Source organism: Centruroides sculpturatus, unplaced genomic scaffold, assembly GCF_000671375.1.
Source record: "Centruroides sculpturatus isolate CEXI.00-Female unplaced genomic scaffold, Cexi_2.0 scaffold149, whole genome shotgun sequence".
Lineage (NCBI taxonomy): Eukaryota > Metazoa > Arthropoda > Arachnida > Scorpiones > Buthidae > Centruroides > Centruroides sculpturatus.
Genome location: NW_019384406.1, coordinates 226,280 through 246,930, shown reverse-complemented (window position 1 = coordinate 246,930; position 20,651 = coordinate 226,280). Strand labels below are relative to the sequence as shown.

Here is a 20,651-nt window from a genome sequence, read left to right as displayed (position 1 = left end):
AAAATACATACTTTATGAAGGCATAGAGCCTTTACTACATGAAAATGAAAATTAATGAATACACAGTGTACAGTAATTTACCTGATAAGACAAGACCTCAGAAAAATACTTTGAGGCATAAAGCTGTCTATAATGAAAATTAACTAGGGGATTTTTTGCCTTGCCAGGATGTGGCCAAGTTATCCGGACTGCCAGGTTATAGAGTGCTGAGTTTTTGGGACTCTACTGTATAAACTTGGTAGAAATCTATGCTGAAATGGAATGCATCAAGGTGATGCCTTCCATCTCTTCCACAAGTCCCAATGCCAACCTAATAGACTTCTGTGGCTTCAGGATGCTAAGAAACAGCAACTGAAAAAATACAACAACATTGGATGGTACATGGAAAGTCTGCATAGGTGAATGGAACAAAATATCCATCTCATCTTTTCAGGCCAGTCTCCTTCAATGGAAAGTGAGGTGCTATGCTACAGCCTGAGAATAGGGAATCTATAGACATAATTATTGGTGGTATTGTGGATTTACATAAACTGTGAGGTTAGTAAATTCATTCATATAAAAAGGAATCAATCTTCTGTAGTAAGCAGAATTTTAAAATTTTTATAAATCAATTTTTTTTAAGTCTAAACTTTTAGAATGAATGAAAATTATAACTGAAAGTTTAAAAAATTTTATTGATGCATTATAATGACAACTTTTATAATAAATAATTGTGTCTTACATTTAATAGAATCAAGGCATACAGTATATATACACACAGTATATTCGTAAAATTTATGAATAAAATTTTCTAATATTCAAAAGAAATTTAAAATTTGTATTGCTTGTGTTTAAATCAAACAAATTGCAATTATAACCTAATTTTGTATATTTTACTAAGAACATAGATAAGTCTTCTTTCCACCTGCTAATGTAAAAATTCCCGTATTATCTTCGATGAATGCGTAATTGAAACTTGGTTCGGTACTACAGTTCAAACAATGGCAGGTGAAAGGGTGGGTGAGGAGTCGAGTGTCTCTTCTAACCGCACAATTCAGCCGTCACAGCTGGACTACGTTATCGACAATCAATAAGTTGAGTCAGAGGGGGAAGGAAAGGGAGGTAGATTCGCTTGTCTGATTCGACATTCGAGTGGTTTTACTCGTCTCTGAGAACCGAAAGGGCCGTCAGATGGAAGTGCCATCTGCAAATACGACTTCATCCACAAATATCGATTTATCTGCTTTTAGTCGGTGAAATAAACCGACGATATAGTGGAAATGCTTTTGATATATTTTTACGCATTTTAAAAGTGAATTATAATGTAGAAGTAAAGTGTTTCATTAAGGTAAACTAATTGCAGACGTATCCAAAATATCGATAAATAAAGAGACATCGACTGACAACATTCGATAACCAATAAATCATACAATGACAGTCACGAAAAGTGCATAGCGTGCACATAAAGTTAGATGCTGAATGTTATCGGAAAGCCGATGACGAGTAAAAGTGAGAAATAACATTTTAACATTCGTATAGCATAATTAGTGTTTTCCAAAAACTTCTATAAATAGATATTAATTTTCTTGAAAAAACCTAATCAATTTAAAAAAATAACTAATATTCGTGGAAAAAATTACAAAATGTTGAACAACTGTTTTTATTACAATATTTTATAACTACTTTAATTAAACAAAACTTTTAAATCGATTTTTAAAATCGAAATCCACTATAATATTTGGCATATTTCTTCAAAATTATTATTCCTAACACAGTTCAATATCATTAACTACATTTCAAAAAGTTTTTCTTATCGCACTTACAAAAATCTTATCATCATAATGGTCAAATTTGTTCTATTTCGTCTAAATGCGACATTTTTGATTAATTCATTCCAAACAAAAGAAAATAAAACGGAAGAAATGAACAGGTACCAGATTTTCCCTTTTACATCATCACAGAGTCTGTCCTTCGCTCTCCAGTCATGCGTTCATTAATATCCTTTAAATTCTCTATGCCATGAATTATTTTTTAAGTTATTGGCAATAACTTTATATTTAACTTTATTCAGTCCATAAAACAATCTAACAAATACGGTAATACATCAGTGTAAGAGTAGACAATCGATAACCACCGTCATAGAAAAGAAAGAAAATCTCCACCCATTGAAAAGTCAATGGAAGGTTGTTGTCGTTTAAAGACAACGAAGCATTTAACGTGGAGACCACCACCGTTGATTTATAGACAGGACGAAGTAACAATCGACCAAACGGTAGCATATGGCACCACATTTCGGGATTTATAAAAGCGATGCAGCGATAGATAAATTGTATCAGCTGCTTTGTATTCCCATAAGCTACGTATCTTAATACTCATTATCGACCCTAAATGAGATATTATCAATAGCAATCACGTGACAGAATGTCCTTATTTCATATTTCACGTTTTGAGAGTCTAATTTTATTCGACAGATTTTAACTTCTTCAGTTTAGTAATAAAAAAAAGAAGAAATAAAGAAATTTTCGAAGTTGCCCATTTACGCTGTATGCTACGTAAATAATGTTAAACTCCTTTCCAAATATCTTGTAAACAGCTGTCGACTTTTCTCACAGCACTGTAAAGAAAATGGATTTTCTTTCTGCAGCTGTTTTCTTTTCGATATTTTAAGAAACATTTTCTCGAAAAGATTGCTTTAGTATAAAAAATAAAAATGAAATAAAATAATTGCATATATATAATTAAGAAATGCGTATATTTTGCAAAATATAATACAGCACGTCTTTCTTCGGTATACCGTAACATCGAATACTACACAATTACAGTAACAAAGTTAACAATTAAATGAATAATGATACACATTTTAAATCATGTATATTGTATACATACTTTTCAGTTAATGAGTAAAACGCGAGAAGCAGATGTTCAATCCAAAAGCGTGCACGAGGTGGTTTTATTTTACGCTGGATTAAAAATAATCTCAATCCAGCTAGACAGGTGGAAATAAAGGAGAGAAACAACACGTGGCAGATATGCTTTCCCACTGCACCCTTAGGCTGAGTTTTGACGGCTGCAGATTAAACACAACACCGGATCGCTAAGCGGTTGGCGTGTGAATGCGACGTTCTGCAGAGGATTACTTCCATAAAACAGGTGCAGCATACATTCTAAGTAAACTGGGGCATCTAACAAAATCTTGTGTACTCTTTGACCATAACCTGATTCTTTCTCAGTATTGGAATATAGATCTGCACTTAATTCTTAACCCGAATAAAATGTTTGCATGCATGTACTTTCGTGATTTCCTAGCATTTATATTCCTTTTGTAAGATATGCTTATTCAAATGCACGTACAGTACATAAAGTTAATAACGTTGTTGCGATAATGTTTTTAGAGAAAGCCAAATTTACAGTTAAATTTTATCGACGTGAGAAGAGAATACATTTACTAAAACTCTGTTGTTTCTTTAATACGATATTAATTTCAATGATTTATATTCGTGCTAAATTCAAACAATTAGAATTAACCTATTCTTTAGTTCACAAATGACATGCTGCATTATACAAAATTATCTAGTGTAGAGGAAAAACAACCATTAAAAGGTTACTAAAACTTAATATAACTCAAAGAATGCCGACAACCTCAAGAATGACGGTTATCAATTACTCGGCCTATTTTCAGGTATAAATTAAACGCTTACAAAGTGTTATAATCGTCCTCAATTTGCAAAGTTATTATTTCAGACACTTTCTCAATGTATTTTTTTTAATTAAAGCACTAAAACAAACAACTGTTACTTGATATTAACTAATAGTCCTTTTATCTTTCAAAAGTATAATCCGGACACTAAAGATATATCGGAAAGTTGCAATATGTCACGAAAACGATAACTTTTTATCTTAAATTCGCAGATATCGGACGTAAATATTTTGAAACGTTGCAAATAACTTGGTGTAGTTTGATAGGAAGCTAACAATACTAAATAAACGCAGCTAAAAATCAACTGCGAAAAAGAAAAATTTTATTGCACGTTTTAATAAGTTGGTGAAGACGGGTAATTTAAATATTAAAATTTATATGTATCAAAAAAGTTGATCTGCAAAGATATGAATAAATTATTCAATCGATCATAGGTCATTAATCGCTTGTCAAAATGAATGCAATTTCAATACTAAGTCTTCAATATTAAATCCTTGCGATAAATCATGTATTTAATCAAACCACAATTATTATTACATGAATTTATTCTAGCAAACAATGTTCGTTTACATTATTTCTAGATCATTTTCTCGATAGGTTACGTCATAAGCGATGTACAAAACAATAGTTTTGGGATTTCGTATAACAATTATGTTTTTCCCATTGGAAAAAACCCTCTTGTTAGCTAACCCATTTATCGTGTAAAGAAATGATATTTTGACAGTCTGTAAAAAAAAGAACGAAAATATTATGTAATTTGATAAAATGCGGGATAAAACACTTTTTCTTACGTTATATATGCAATCAGTACGGTTATCTAAACAGGTGCAACTGTTTTATGCATGAGTTATCTTTATCATCTCGCATGCAAACCGGAATGAAAGACCAAGGATTTATTCAATATAGCAATTACCAAATTAATTATTAAAACAACTACCATGTGGAATTTAAGCAAAAAATATAAACAATTCACGTTAACTAGATATGATTAAATGCCGCTGCATTTCAGAATATAGAGTGAATGTGTTGTATACCTCAGTGATGGTCGATTGCGAAGATTCATAACAATCGAAAATTGTTTACCCTAACATTTTTGGGAAGCATGGATATCATGGAAGCATTTATTGATGTTTTTCACATTATTCGTTCAGTTTCCTCATTTCAAAATATCTCTTGCTTTATACATTTTCACTGTACCATTTCAAAAGTCTAGTTTTTATAATATAGGCTAAGCACTCAGTTAAATAAAAATTAATAAGAAAAAAGCTAATGAGGGTCCCGCACCGTATCTTTTCGGACACACCCATCGCTAAATAACATTTCTAAGATGCTATAGCAGTGTAGTGAATGTAACGGTAAATGTTATCCTAACCTATCAATTAGAGAGTTAAAATATTAGTTGAGATTTAAATTTGAGGAGGATGTGTCGCAACAATTAATTAATATACGCTGATTTTCAAAAACCCGCCACTTCACTAGCCCCCTGGTGGACGACTCGCTTAATTAATAGCCCTGACCCGTACACTACCGCCCTCTGGGAGAGCTGTAGGACTGATGAGCGTGGGAAAGGTCCTGTGCCTTGCGGCCGTGAGAAAGTAACGACGACAATGGCACAATTAAAGCACAGCACAGAGGAGCTAGTAGCTGAGGACTTCATTTCATTGAGTAAATTCTCGTGGGAAAAACAGATTACATTGATAAGTTAACAAACCATCACAAAGGAAATTAACTAAACTACTCGCAAAAGTAAACTTCACAATCTGGTCAGTGACCACGCAATTTGAAAAATACCTACTCTACATTTTAAAAATTTCACTTTAACATAAATTCTTGCAGTTTCGGGTTTGGTAATATCGAGTCGAAATCTGAACTAAGATCAATTTGAACCTACTGTTATTTCATCCAATGAAGTACAAGACGATCAAAATTGACCCCGAAGGTCAGATGTCAGTAGGGTAACAGATAGGAGGAATCAGAGCGTGAGAAGGTATGGACCAACGGCTGGACGATTACCAATAACCCTTCTCACGTTCCTTAATAAAGCATATTGACAAATCAGCGAAAATTTCTTTTAAGAAAAGCGACCTTGAATTGACCTCCAGGTTGAGTGGAGAGTGCTCCAGAAAATGATTGGCACGAGGTCGTTTTGCTTTCAACCAAGATAGTCCCCTCCCTTAAGGGGGCACGCTACATGCTCTCTCTGAATAGCCACATTTATCGCCTGCCTTAGTGCATACAAGAGAACCCAACAAATCAGACATTATTTTTCTAAGCGCGCGTTTTCTAGCGAAATATGCAGCATCTCACATTTCTAGTTTATTTTCGCCACGTGATTACATTTTGACTGTCTCCTTGCAAACCGTTTTGATGGCATAACGAGGTCAACTAGAACGCTACGGCTCACGACTACTAACCGGATATCATTCGCCTGTACGTCTCGTCACGATCTGAAAGTGAACGTGGCAATTTCATTCAAAAACTAAGAAACTTACCTCAGTTTGGAATATTCCTACATCATTCATTGTCTCGTAGCCATGTGTTCATATGGGTATCATTTGTACACATCGAGCACCGAGGGAAAGTGCAGTCATCAGTATTGGTCAGTCATCAGCACAGGATATTTAGGAAACGTACGTTCACTGTCCCACTCAAACTACTGACTGCTGTGGGGTGCAGTCGACTGCATCGGAGATCCGTGGGAAAACCGACTCGCCACCGACTCGTGGGAACAATGCTTAGACCGCTGTTCCAACTACTGCGCACTCCCCTTCCTTTTCGCTTACGATCGTTTTCCCTTCCTATACGACTAAATCGTCGATCGGACGCTACTGAAACCGGAAGGGTTTCGTATGTGATTGGATTGACCTTCGATAGAACAACGTGCGCCCTTCATTTCTCACGGTTTTGATTATCGCCAGCGACAACGCAAAACGGGCAGGTTGCGCGACAAGTGTCATTCGAGTGGCGTGGGAATATCGAATGTATATAAGTCTAAATCAGCTGTCTCTGTCCGTAAGCAACAGATGGTTAGATGAACGTCCGGATATGAAATGTCCCAAGATTAAACAATATGGACGATACACCACGCGATGGGCTTGTTAGGAATGACGGTCGCGTGCCCTACAGGGACCGGTTCCCCCGTTATGCCTTTACCGCATGCCCTCTTGCCATTGTGTATGACAAATTAAGGACCGTGCGAATCTGAGAAATAAAGTAAACTGAAAAAGATTATCAAATGAGGTAATTAATCTTCGTACCTCAGAAACAGGAAGTTCAAGTATAATTAGCTTTTAATAAATATCCTTTAATACATTGTATAACTTAATTACTGACTCTATTATCTTCGTTTCCAGTTCTATAAATTTAAAACAGAAAGGTTATTCAGTCAGCCACAATGCACACCTGCGTACTTCAAATGTAAACTACGACTATTATATCCACATTGTAAACTATCGAAGTACAGTAATTGAGATTGTCAATCTTCATTTGAAGCTACTACACGATAAAATTAGTATTCCTTTTAAACTCCGTCATGACAAGAAAGTCGTATTTTTTACAAAAGAGTAATGGAACATTAAATTAAAAACTCATTCGTGTCAGTATTAGTCATCTGAACGAAAGAAACCATTTATTAACGCTCAATCTGTACATGTTTTATCACGGATAATCCTATGATTACTCTGATCAGAAAACAATAGAGTAATGATAGCAAAACGAACCATAAACAAATGGAAAACGCTATCATTAAGACGATCCAGTTTAATGAACTTATATCGAGACGAATTAAAAACTACTTTTTTATATTCTAATTTCGTGAGAATGTTCGTCAATATAAAAAAAATCGAAATAAGTGCATCGCATTACAATTTAATTAGCATAACTCGATGTTTTTTCTGAGTGATTTGGCGGATTATTGAAACAGTACTGTCACATTCAGTTTTAAGTGAATTAATTTAAAGAATTTCAGAAATGAGAAAAAAGTCGTATTTACATTAATCACTGATAGTTAATAATAATTACGATAAATTTCAGCTCATGATAAATGAATAATAGGATTAATTAATATTATAAAGATAAAACGTAACTATAAAAAAAAATTCCGATATTTTGATCTTAATAATATGACAGAAGAAATAAAAATTGATATGTTAAAATAATAAAGATTGACTTCTTGTCAGTCGCACTGACAACTGCCAGACAAGATCGCATTTTCAGCATGAAGAATTTAATAAGAAATACTTTGATAACTTTTATTGCATAGAAATTATTTTGGGTTTATTTATTTAGATAGAGCTTCAATAATAATAATAATAAAATCAGGATTTTAGAATAAAATATTTTAAGTTCAATTCAAACTCATTAACGGCGACTTTTAATTTCTAACGGCTTTCCAACAATAGTACGGTATTTAGTAATATTCAATAAGATTTCCACTATCGATAGCATTTAAATAAAAAGTTTTATTCATTGTTATCTAATCACCTTAATCTTATTTATGAGATTGTAAGGTAATCTATTTCTGAGCTCAAAATCAATCTTGTCTACTGTATTATATTTCAAAATGCATTAAACCTACAAAAAATTAATTAAAACACATTCAATACTTCCACATAGCTAACAATAATTAGAAATGAACTAACTTCGTAAGCACTTTGAAGATGATCAAAACCACAGAATAAATCATTCAAGAAAATTTTACACACAAGATTCCAGAGTAAACATTCATTAAATAAGCGAACATTTCTAAACGCTTATTTAATAAGGTATAAATCGATTCTCATCCTTTTAAACAAATTAAAGCGGAAATACATTAACTATTATTGAGTTAAAACGCTTCTCAAGTAAACGATCCCATTAATCAAAATATAAATGAAGTATGGACGCAAAGAATAATTCATCAAGGCAATTTCGTGCAATTCTAATCAAAGTGAAATAAGCTACTTTCACTTATCAATCTTTAGTTATTTAATTATTCTTTTGAAGTTTATAAACCGCAAAAAAATTCCGTAATAATTTCTTATCTTTAATGCATTTTTATCAGATGCTTGTTATCATAGAAAAAATTACGAAAGGCTAATTTCTGGTTCTCTAAACTGATCAATGCAGCTTACAGTGAAAGCTGCACATGGATTTGGCGATTAACTCATCGCCAGACAAGGCATCTGTTCTCTCACAATAGGCGTTGATTGGTAGCCACTAGTCTATAATATCTCTTTATGGGTGGAGAGCAGAGATTGTCGTTCGTTCTCTATAGATTAAGGGAGAAATGGAGCGTGCGCGTAACATATTGTGTGGCCCATTCACAGGATCTGGAAACTGACAGGGCCTACTCTAATAGAAGTTTTTGCACCCTCTGAAAAGTTATCTTAATTATAAAATTAGAAATGGCTAAGATTATGTTCGCAAATGCAGTTCGATTCGAGTTTAAATTACCAAAATAATTATACACAAATCTAATAATACAAACGTCAGCCGACCATTCTATTGCAAACATCATTAAGGATTTAAATATTCCCATGGGTAACGAAAAGTAGGAATTAGTGGTACGTAACGCAAATGATGTTACAATGAAAAGCTTAATACTCGATCCACTTCATCAATACAAGTCTTTAAGTGTAAAAAAAGGACAGCCATGTGTAAAGTTGATACGTGTCACTTGCAAAGAAACATTCAAACAGATGTGGTTATATACTCGCCTCATTAGCCACATCTAACTACTTTTAGTGCTTCCATCTATTGAACAAAACTATTACTACTTGCGTTTGAAAATTAACATTAAAGTATCTTAGCGTGTAAGAATAGAGTGAGTTAAGATCAATTATATTCGCGTGATTGATATGATAAATCTAACTTTATCACGTGATCCAGTTAAACTGGCACCATACCTGTTTAATGCAAGATAGCATGATATCCGAATATGTAGGCGACAAGGCTAATTTTAAACAAACTTTACTTTTATTTTAAGTGTTCAGAGAAAAAAACCAATTATACGGAAATCTATGATTTAGACAGTATACAAGTATTTAATTTCAACAATTTATAATCTGCCTATAGACAAATGAGTTTATTATATAAATTACTTTACATGTGATGACCAATTGAAAAACTATTGTAAATTCATTTGAAGATTGAATTTAGATCTATGAACTCTATAGGCTTCATCAGAACTTACCTGCCTGGTGAGGATACGGAACAAATGCTAGTAGTGCAACTCTCATTAATTTTAAATGGAAACTGAAAATCTCATAAACTCGATAAATTACAGAATTATAAAGAAACTATTTATGAAAACTATTAAGCGTTCTAAACAACAAGCATTCTACAATTTTTCCATCATACAAAATGAAAAGAACTTACAAAAATCCATCAAAATACGTATGTTGCATCTCTAATGGTCTGTTGTTGAAAAAGTGTTTGTATACAGATTGAAGCGGTTTTCTTTTCCCCGTTAATGACTCTCTTTGAGATGAAATTCGTAGCACGACTATTCTCATGTGGCTAAGATAGAAAGTAATTTCGCGTCCCGTCTTGGAATTTATCATTAAGATTATTCTTCTTGATGGAAACGGAGAACGAAAGAAATAAGAATGATTCGCTTTTCGAAACTGAATTGTTTTAACCTTATTTTTTGAATTTTATCAATTTTTATTTTTTCCGGGTGACTATTTCAATCTTTAAATGTTTTAAGATTCAGATAACGGCAATTAAACAATACAAAATGACTACTGAAATGCTTTCTACATGGGTGGCGCGCACCTGGGTGGCCAAGACTATCTTGTCAATTATAGCGTGGAGACCCTTAGCTGCTTATTATAGAGACGGTTGGCTAGCTCCTACGTTACCTAAAAAAAACTTAATTCGACTAATTTTTAATTTGTCTAATATTTACTACTTATTAAATAATTTGTTGATCTTTACTTTGATAATACGTCCACACTAAATAATAAAATTCAATTTAAACTCGAATTAACAAAATTCAAGTACCTCGACTGTAGAATGCTGTAAAACATAAAAATAAATAAAAAGACAATGCGCACTCATATATCATGCTGTTTTGGAAGTTATTTTCTGTTTTCATCTGTTAACTCACACGATTTCTAATTTAAAAAACTTCCGACTACATAAAAATAATAATAATCGAATAAAGTATAATTAATTAATCCGTAGTCAAATTTTTACAAATCGTATACATGTCTAAAGGTTTGATATAAAAAAAAGCCTTGACTATACTAAAACAACAAAAGATCTTTCAGGTAAGATATAATAGAATTTCGTGTCATTTATTACTTTCCCGTGGGAAATAGTGAATTGAGTAAATTTAATATACATCCGGAGAAGTTTCTTTAATAATAAAAGTTATTTGTTTATCACGAAGCAAAAATCTGCAGTCGAGAATATTTAAATCAGTCCAAACATGTCTACCATAAGATACGAATTAATTAGTTTATTAGATTGTGTGCTTATGTCGATATTTTCTTTCGAGTTCAAGTGTGAGAAAATAAATTTTTAAGGTTTCCCGACTGATTAAAAAAATCAGTATGGTTTAACAAATACAAAAAAAAGTCTGGATAAACCAAAGGGAATTTCTCACGAAATGCGACTTCGCTACAATAACTACTACTTTTTTTTTTGCTTTTTTTTCTGTTTTGTTGAAATGGTCCCATACAAGCGGATTTGCTTTGAACTTGAAAATTTATAGAACAGCAAAATTTAATTTAATAAAAAATTCTTTTAAAAAATGATCATTAAACTAACGATAGCGATGTTTATAAAATTTTATTTTCAATTAAAATTATTTAAAACTTCCGAATAAATTTTTCTTCGTAATCTTTTCAAATTGAAAATATATACATAAATAAATAAAATTTCGACTTATTAAAGTTTCAATTTAAGTTTGAATATCAATAGTAGTTTCTTTCAGACTTGACATTTTTAAATTGCTTTTCATAAAAATTAAGGATAAATTTTAAAATTATTAAACATGGTTTGCTATGAAAATAAATTCGTAACACCTAGTAAGAACTAACAAAATTAAATCGCTAGTATTAATCCAATACAAGCATGTAACAGATATAAAAAGCAGGAAGTTAATATATTGATAGTATAAAAGGTTAAGCCGATTGATACCTTCAATCGATTATAATTCAGGTCACAAAAAATTTCGAAAATTGCTATTCTGTCTTAAGGACCTATTCTTTAATAATGTTATCATAATTTCTGATCAGTTACAAAATTGGAATGGCCTGGAATTTAAACAGATTTTTATGATTTGAGTTAATTTTAAATAAAAAAAATTTAATACAAGTGAATAAAGAATAAAACAGAAACAGTTAAAATAATTTCTAATCAAATTCTTCAGAGAATCTATTCAAAGTTTTACGTTACTGTTCTGTATCCAAACATTTCTCAATAGCGAATTCGACAGTTTATAACATTGCTTTTCCTCTAAAAGAGCATATTTCACAAATTTGAATTGCAATAGTATAATCAATAACATAAAATATTTCAGTAAATATCATTTTCTTCCATTAACAGCACTTCTCCAACTCAAGCAACACTTATCTCCGAGAAAGAAACTCGGCGGGGAAAATAAAACACTACATCTTACATGACGGGAATGAGAAAATTCTCCAGCTCGGAAATGGGTCACAAATCATAGGTGAAAGGTCTCAAAGTAACTTCCCGCATTCAGACAAATTGAACTTAGACACGTTAAGAAAACAGTAACATACAGAATCAAATGCCAACATGAATTCGAGGAGGAAAAAATACGTATTAAACAAAGCTATCAATATTCACTGTACATATGGAAAATCACGTATACATTGTTCGTTTGTTAAAAATTGAATGTAATCTTAGAACAAAAGAATTAATCCTAGTGAAATGTCATAAAAACGTTATTAATACTTTTTCTATGAAAATTCTATTTGATATATTTAAATTTTCTTATGATAATTTGATTAAACAGCTAGTTTGTATGGCAAAGCATTCAACTAAACTTGGTTTCAAGATGTAAATCATATGTAATAAAAATTTCAGTTTTCTTTAATTAAAATTATAATACATGATCTATATATGTCGCATTCATTTGTTAATAGCTTTAACAATAATTTTTCTAATAAAAATTCTGTTTAATAGTAGCGTAGGAACAGAGATTTTAAGAATTAATAATAGTTTCGATTTCAATCGCTATAATAAACTTCCAATAATTTTTTCAAATATGAAAACTTCATTATCAAAAAAATTTAATAATTCTTTAAATGCTTCTGAAAAAGATGTGCATGTGTTTATAACAACTTTGTTAAAACATCACGCACTTAAATTCTTATGCTTGCTTGTTTTCAATATCCGAAAACCTATTTAGTTCGGATAAGACTTCACAGGCTTTAATTAATTAATAGTAACTATATGCTCTCAAAAAGTGCAATTATCTAATTAAGTATAAATAAAATGATTGTATAAATATCGGATTTGAAAATGATTTTAATTTGATAATTGTTGTTACTGATTTTTACCGGATTATTTTTTATTAGTTTTCATTCTTTCAATACAGCTGAATTTTCATAAGCTCGAAAGTAAATAACTGGAAAATAAATTACGGCGTATCGAATATTTTGGATAGATTAAAATATAGTATATTAAAACAAATAAGATAATATATTAAAAAATATTTTAATGAATTAAAATTGTGAAGATTGTTAATCTTCACAATTTTAATAATGCTGAAATAAATGAAATTAAATGAAGTTTTTGCGCTTTTTCCAATTAACATAAAGATAATGATAACATCGTAATCATATTTTAATAAAACTAACTACAAATTATCAATATTAATTTACTTAAAAGTTATATGTTTAATCTCTTAAGAACTATTCTAATATCCGTACAAAAGAAGATTGGAGATATAGAAAATAGTCAAAAGATAATAAATGCATGGTATTCTAAAAAAGTTATATGAATATAAGCTCACTTTAATAAAGATGATATTAACTATCTGATTACTCATAATTAGTGATATAATTTAGCCGCATTTACTAACAAAATCACATTCAACACAACATTTGTATCAATGTATCATCAAAATGGATTATTTGTGATTATATTCGTGTTGCAGAAAAACTTCTGTGCTATGCATGCGATATTTTCACCGTTTAACTTAAATTTGAATAAAAAAGGGATCTTAAGAATTTTAAACTAATCCGAAATGTGCACCCATCCCGTTCGGAGACACGAAGAAGCGTGAGAAAACGTCAGATAGTTCGGCAAAGAACTGTTAAACGGAAAGCGATAACCAAGGTCGTAAGGTTTTGTATATTTGAGGGAAAAATAATTCGTGATGGGCGAATGCCAAAACACCTTACTAACGTGAATCGGACGCACGCAAAACGTCGATTCGGTCTTTTTGGAAAAAAAAAATATTTTTTCATCTTTTATAGCTCCCGATGCTACTTTTTTTCGAATATATACTTCGCTATCTGTTCGAATCTCATAAGTGTATATAAAAATCGTTCACGGTAAGAGGTTTAATCGAATAGTTCGGCACCTCCTTCGCAACTTTACCAATCACTGTACAGTGAAAGTTAATACTGTTTTTTTATTTGTTAAAATTGGTTTTTAAAATTATATGATGATACATGACATTAAATATTAATGAACAATATACATATTTCTTGCTTGAACTTTTGAATTTTAATATTGATATTTTAAGCGATCGCAGTCTGTCATGAATAATTTCATAATACGTCTCGAAAATTAACTAGATCTAATTAGAGAAATATTATATCATGCAAGTTCTGACATAGTTTTAAAGTTTTCTTAACAGTTATCAAAATACGAATTGTTCTAAACTTTACTGTATTTTTAGTATATAAAACTTTAAGATATATGAGTGAGGTGCTAAACTATTCTACTTAACATGTATCCATTTTAAACTGGCAATGCCATGAACTTTTATCTAATATACACTATAATGTAATCGAGTTGGTGTCTAAATTGATTTCATTAAAAAAAATACACACACACACACACACACAGAATTCCAATTATTAAACTTGATATTTTAAAATTACTCGTGAAGATCATGCAGAATGTTTTCGGTAGTGATCAATCTAATTGAGATGAGTGGCATCAAACTAAATCATTAAATTTGAATAATAGTTCTTTTATGATTACAGAATTGTTCTGTATAAATTATAAGTTTACAACTTTTTTAAAATAAAACTTGCACCGTAAAATTACTTTAAAAATTTACGGAAAGTTATCCTAGATTATTATTTCAACAATTTTCTCTGTATTTCATTAATAAACAGGAGACGTATTTAGTTTGCATGACTTCTGCATAATTTGCGACGTGATAAATTTGCTAAAGATGCTCTATTTTCGTTCATAATTTAACAATTTATAAATATAAGTCAATATTTAAACTGCAAGGCCAGGATAAGCTTTTTAACACTTGTAAGACCCGAAAGTATATGGTCTGAATACTGCTGGAGCCAAGTATATGAATTTCATAACATATCTAGAGATATTAAAATTACTCACTCCGTTTTGCGCTCCGTAATACGCCATCTCAATCGCAGTTGTCCCGGCGGGCAAATGACGTTAGTTATTTCATGCGATTTGTCAGCACACTCAAGGCGTGAGAAACGAAGAGGGGGGCGTCAAAGGCGTGAGATGGGGCCGAAGACGACGTAAGGTAGTCATGCACCGATGCGTCAACGCGCGAATTTTTTCCGCCCTCTCTTAATTTTGTCGGCCCTTCACAAAAACTTCTACTTCGATGACTTGCGGTCTAATCAGTGTAAGCCCGGGAGTATCACACAGAACCGACCAAATGACAGGGAAGTGCGAGATGAAGAAGAAAAAACAACCCACCTGCCATTACTCATCAATCACACCTTTGTCGTGACGGAATTAATACCGAAACCGGTCCTCTTTTTCGTACTATCTCTTGCTTTTCGTAGTTTTATCGACAAGATAGCGTGATTTCTACGTACGAGCTAGGAAATATCGCTGCATGTGAAAATTGCACGGTACACTGCCATAATTATTCTCGCGTCATAACTCTGAGTTTAATGTTTCGATATAGTCCGGTGATATTCCAACAATAATTTCATTACCGTCACAGAGCGTTCTTTCTTTGTGCGGCGTACCGACCATACTGTACATACATACCTCTTGGTAATGAAAAACAAGTAAAGCATATCCACTAATAATTCGAATTTTCGATCTCACAGTACCATAAAACACCTTTTTTGTTTTCCTAATTTAATATTTTTTAATGTCATTGACCATTTTAATATCAATTTTAATTTTTTTAACTAAAATCTGATCTGGAAAAATAATATGGAACGAATGCAATAATATCGATACACAGAACGTACGAAATGAATTGCGATAAGTCTTAAACTGGTTCACATGGGACCTTTGTTTTAAGACCTTGACAGAGTTGTAATGTGGGGAGTGGTAGATACCGGGTTCATTTCTTCGCTGCTTGACACCGTGGGAAGAAAAAACGGATTTTGAAGTTTCGCAACGCAATCGGAAACTGGATCATTAATTAATTCTTAGTGAAGTTTGCAGTTATAAAATAATTACATTTATTATTACTATACGTTTTATACACAGTGATATTATTTTCGGCGCTTTGGGATTAAATCTAGTTATAAATTAGTACTGTTATACATCTGAAATGTTAAAATTCTCTCGAAGAAAATTTAAAAATCCTTGCTAGACTATCCTACATTGTATATAATATGTTATGTTTTGGTTAAATATTAGTATTTTACGTTTTGAATTTTAAAAATATGTTAAAATTTTAAAAAATTGTTCGAAAGCCTTGCTAGAATATTTATTTGTAATTAACTGTTGTATTATATATGATATATATAACATAACATATTGCAGAAGATACAACAATAACTTTATTTGAAATATCATTTGTTTAAATATAAAAGTAAATCATAATCTGCTACACATTTTGTGTGAAAAATGTTAATGTATCTTACGCTTTATTGAAAATGCTTTTCCTGAATAACTATACGAATTCGGACATTTTAATATGAATATCTGAATTATTATTTTATAAATTCGTAATAATAATCATATAAAAGTCTAAGTATTTCTTTCTGAATCTAAGAATTAATTTATCACTAATTACTTTCCAGAAAAGACAATTCGATCAGCATTATGCGAAAGCATATATAATACTTTTAAAGCATTTGATGAATAAATAATTTCAATGCCTTTAAGCATTCTATTAAGTAAATTTTTAACAAAAAATAGATATAAAAAGTATAGTTTTAAATGTAAAGAATTAACTTACCTAATATAATAATATCGTCTTCAAACTGTAATTAAAAATAAGCAACGGTCAATAATTTATTATTACTACATAATAAATTCAAAAAATATATACAATTGGCTAATTTTATAACGTAATTCTAAGTCAAACTTTTAAATAAAATTATTATTTATTAGAAATTGAAATTTTATTATACTTCTTTTTCCAAATTTCATCTTTAATTTTATCTTTACACTATAAACTAATTACAACTATTTTTTTTGTTTTTACATATGATTTTTTCTGATTTAATATTTTATTCTTACATGTGTACAGTACATATCGTATAAACATATATGTATATATAATTAATGAGTAAATCGTCATAAATTAAAATTTAAAAATTTAAGAAACAAGTCCCACAATAGAAAAAATATACTTTAAATATTTTATTGTAATTCTCTTTGCTATATTTAACTGAATAGCTTCAATCTATTTCATATACCATTTCTACTCTTTTATGAATATGTTATGCATTATGAATTTATTGTCTTGTAAAAATTTGAACAATGTTCAAGGAAAATATTGTCCAAGTCCAAGATAAAATTAAAATTTTATTAAATATATGCGAAATTCTCAAATGATTTAAATTATTAAAGGAACTGAAAAACAACTTTACATTCTTTACGTGAATAACTTTTATTTAATTTTATTCATCAAACTTTTAAATTAAAAACAACAAATTCTTACATTTTTATAATTAATTTTTATATAAAAATGTATAAATCAATAAACAGAAAATTGTTTTTCTAATATTTTAATATAAGTTATAGAAGATCAAATTTATTTTGCATTTTTTAAATCTTTTAAATCAGAAATTTGCTTTATATATTACATTAAGTATATTTTAGGAACAATAAATTTAGAGAATTTATCAAAAATTTCTACTAATAAAAAAAAATCGTACAACAAAAAATCTTTGTTCAAGTTACAGAATACTGAAAGCTAAACTATAATTTCAATTTTACAAAAAATTGTATTAAAATGAGCAACATCTGCATTCTAAATTTATATATTTTTCTATGCATTAGGAAGATTAAGTTATTCACAAATCATGATTGTTTTTTCTGATTAATGTGAACAGATGTTTAATCCTGAACAGCTATAGCTAAAAATAAATGGACAAAGACTAAAGCTATTTTATTATTGTAAACAGAAATGCAACTTTTTAAATCATATAACTGATGATTTAAAATGATAAATACAAATATGAACAAATTACCTACATTTTATNGTCAAACTTTTAAATAAAATTATTATTTATTAGAAATTGAAATTTTATTATACTTCTTTTTCCAAATTTCATCTTTAATTTTATCTTTACACTATAAACTAATTACAACTATTTTTTTTGTTTTTACATATGATTTTTTCTGATTTAATATTTTATTCTTACATGTGTACAGTACATATCGTATAAACATATATGTATATATAATTAATGAGTAAATCGTCATAAATTAAAATTTAAAAATTTAAGAAACAAGTCCCACAATAGAAAAAATATACTTTAAATATTTTATTGTAATTCTCTTTGCTATATTTAACTGAATAGCTTCAATCTATTTCATATACCATTTCTACTCTTTTATGAATATGTTATGCATTATGAATTTATTGTCTTGTAAAAATTTGAACAATGTTCAAGGAAAATATTGTCCAAGTCCAAGATAAAATTAAAATTTTATTAAATATATGCGAAATTCTCAAATGATTTAAATTATTAAAGGAACTGAAAAACAACTTTACATTCTTTACGTGAATAACTTTTATTTAATTTTATTCATCAAACTTTTAAATTAAAAACAACAAATTCTTACATTTTTATAATTAATTTTTATATAAAAATGTATAAATCAATAAACAGAAAATTGTTTTTCTAATATTTTAATATAAGTTATAGAAGATCAAATTTATTTTGCATTTTTTAAATCTTTTAAATCAGAAATTTGCTTTATATATTACATTAAGTATATTTTAGGAACAATAAATTTAGAGAATTTATCAAAAATTTCTACTAATAAAAAAAAATCGTACAACAAAAAATCTTTGTTCAAGTTACAGAATACTGAAAGCTAAACTATAATTTCAATTTTACAAAAAATTGTATTAAAATGAGCAACATCTGCATTCTAAATTTATATATTTTTCTATGCATTAGGAAGATTAAGTTATTCACAAATCATGATTGTTTTTTCTGATTAATGTGAACAGATGTTTAATCCTGAACAGCTATAGCTAAAAATAAATGGACAAAGACTAAAGCTATTTTATTATTGTAAACAGAAATGCAACTTTTTAAATCATATAACTGATGATTTAAAATGATAAATACAAATATGAACAAATTACCTACATTTTATATATTTAAATATTAAACAAATCATAACAGCTTCACTATTAGCATGAATAATAGTGTACAAATCTGAACCAATCTGTTTAACTCAAAATCAATTTTTATTATAATAAAAATATATTAATCATTATATTATTATATAAAAAATTTATTAAAATAATTTATACACATTTAGATGTAATTTTTTCTTCAATCAGACAACACTAAACCATAAATTATAAAACATATTATATTAATTATAGTCTATACAAATAATAAAACTAATTCAAAACTGACTCAATGATTTTTATTATTAAAAATTTCAATACAAGTCTTAAAAGTTATTTTTAATTTTAAAATTTTAAATAAAATTTTAATTTCATAATTTATCATTAGTTGACTTTGAATGAGTGACCTAACAAGACAGATATATACCAGTATATATATTTTCCATTAAACTTACTTTTCTAATCTTATTATTGTTACACTTTGTCAAGTTAATTTACCTAATGATTTATGATCTAAAATGCAGCATTTCAGAACAAAATCTCCTAATTACAAGTTTATTATTTTCAAAATCGTCTAAACATATTAATATTTTGAATATTCTATTGTAATGTCAAATTACTGTTTCTGTAAATATCTGAGATGAAAACAGATTAGTCATTCAAAGCATACAGGAGTAGAATTTCTAAAGATGAAAATAATCCCAGAAAGTATTTGGTCTACTAAATTAAATGACGTCTAGAGTCCACGTCTACTTTCTTATCATTTTCTAATCAAATTTTATTTATAATTAACAGTAGAATCTTATTATTATTTGAGAACATACTGTATTTTGTTGGGATAAAAAAACAGCTCTCAGTTCTAGAATAACTAACTTGCATACTATTTAGATTCAAAACTATTTTTTAAGGATAATTTTAAAAGTCCAATATACGTGAGATTATAGTATATTATTATATTGATATATACCATTCGTGTGATATACGTAAACATACAAAATTTGAGAACAAAAAGGGAATAAAAAATATTTGATTATAACAACAAATTGTGTGCTTTTAAAAATTATGGCTTAACTTCATTTTTTTTTAAATCAGAAGATATGGATATTGTTTTAAAATAATTAAATCTACCTTATACTTCTTACAGTTGAAAAATAATGAATACAAACTGTAGCATCAGTGTGATATTATAACGAATTCCATTTATAGAGCTTGTGCATATAGCATACATTACCTTTTACTAGGGTTTCTCAAACGGGATTCCGGGATCCCGGTTGTTTTTTTAACCCGGGA

General features: G+C 29.4%; 1 protein-coding gene across 3 annotated transcripts in view; it reads right to left on the bottom strand.

Moving 5' to 3' along the window:
* The window catches only part of LOC111618859 (recombining binding protein suppressor of hairless-like), a 131,025-nt gene that overhangs the window by 64,009 nt on the left and 46,365 nt on the right, over positions 1-20,651 (bottom strand). For 2 of the 3 annotated variants that reach the window (XM_023360466.1, XM_023360465.1), the window contains exon 2: positions 17,001-17,025. Coding sequence is in view for 1 of the 3 variants with exons in the window: in XM_023360463.1 (XP_023216231.1) it covers positions 6,169-6,198 (30 nt within the window). In the remaining 2 variants the exon portion in view is untranslated. Of the gene's footprint in view, positions 1-6,168; positions 7,258-17,000; positions 17,026-20,651 lie in introns of those variants that run through there. The other variant, XM_023360463.1, reaches the window with a different exon arrangement.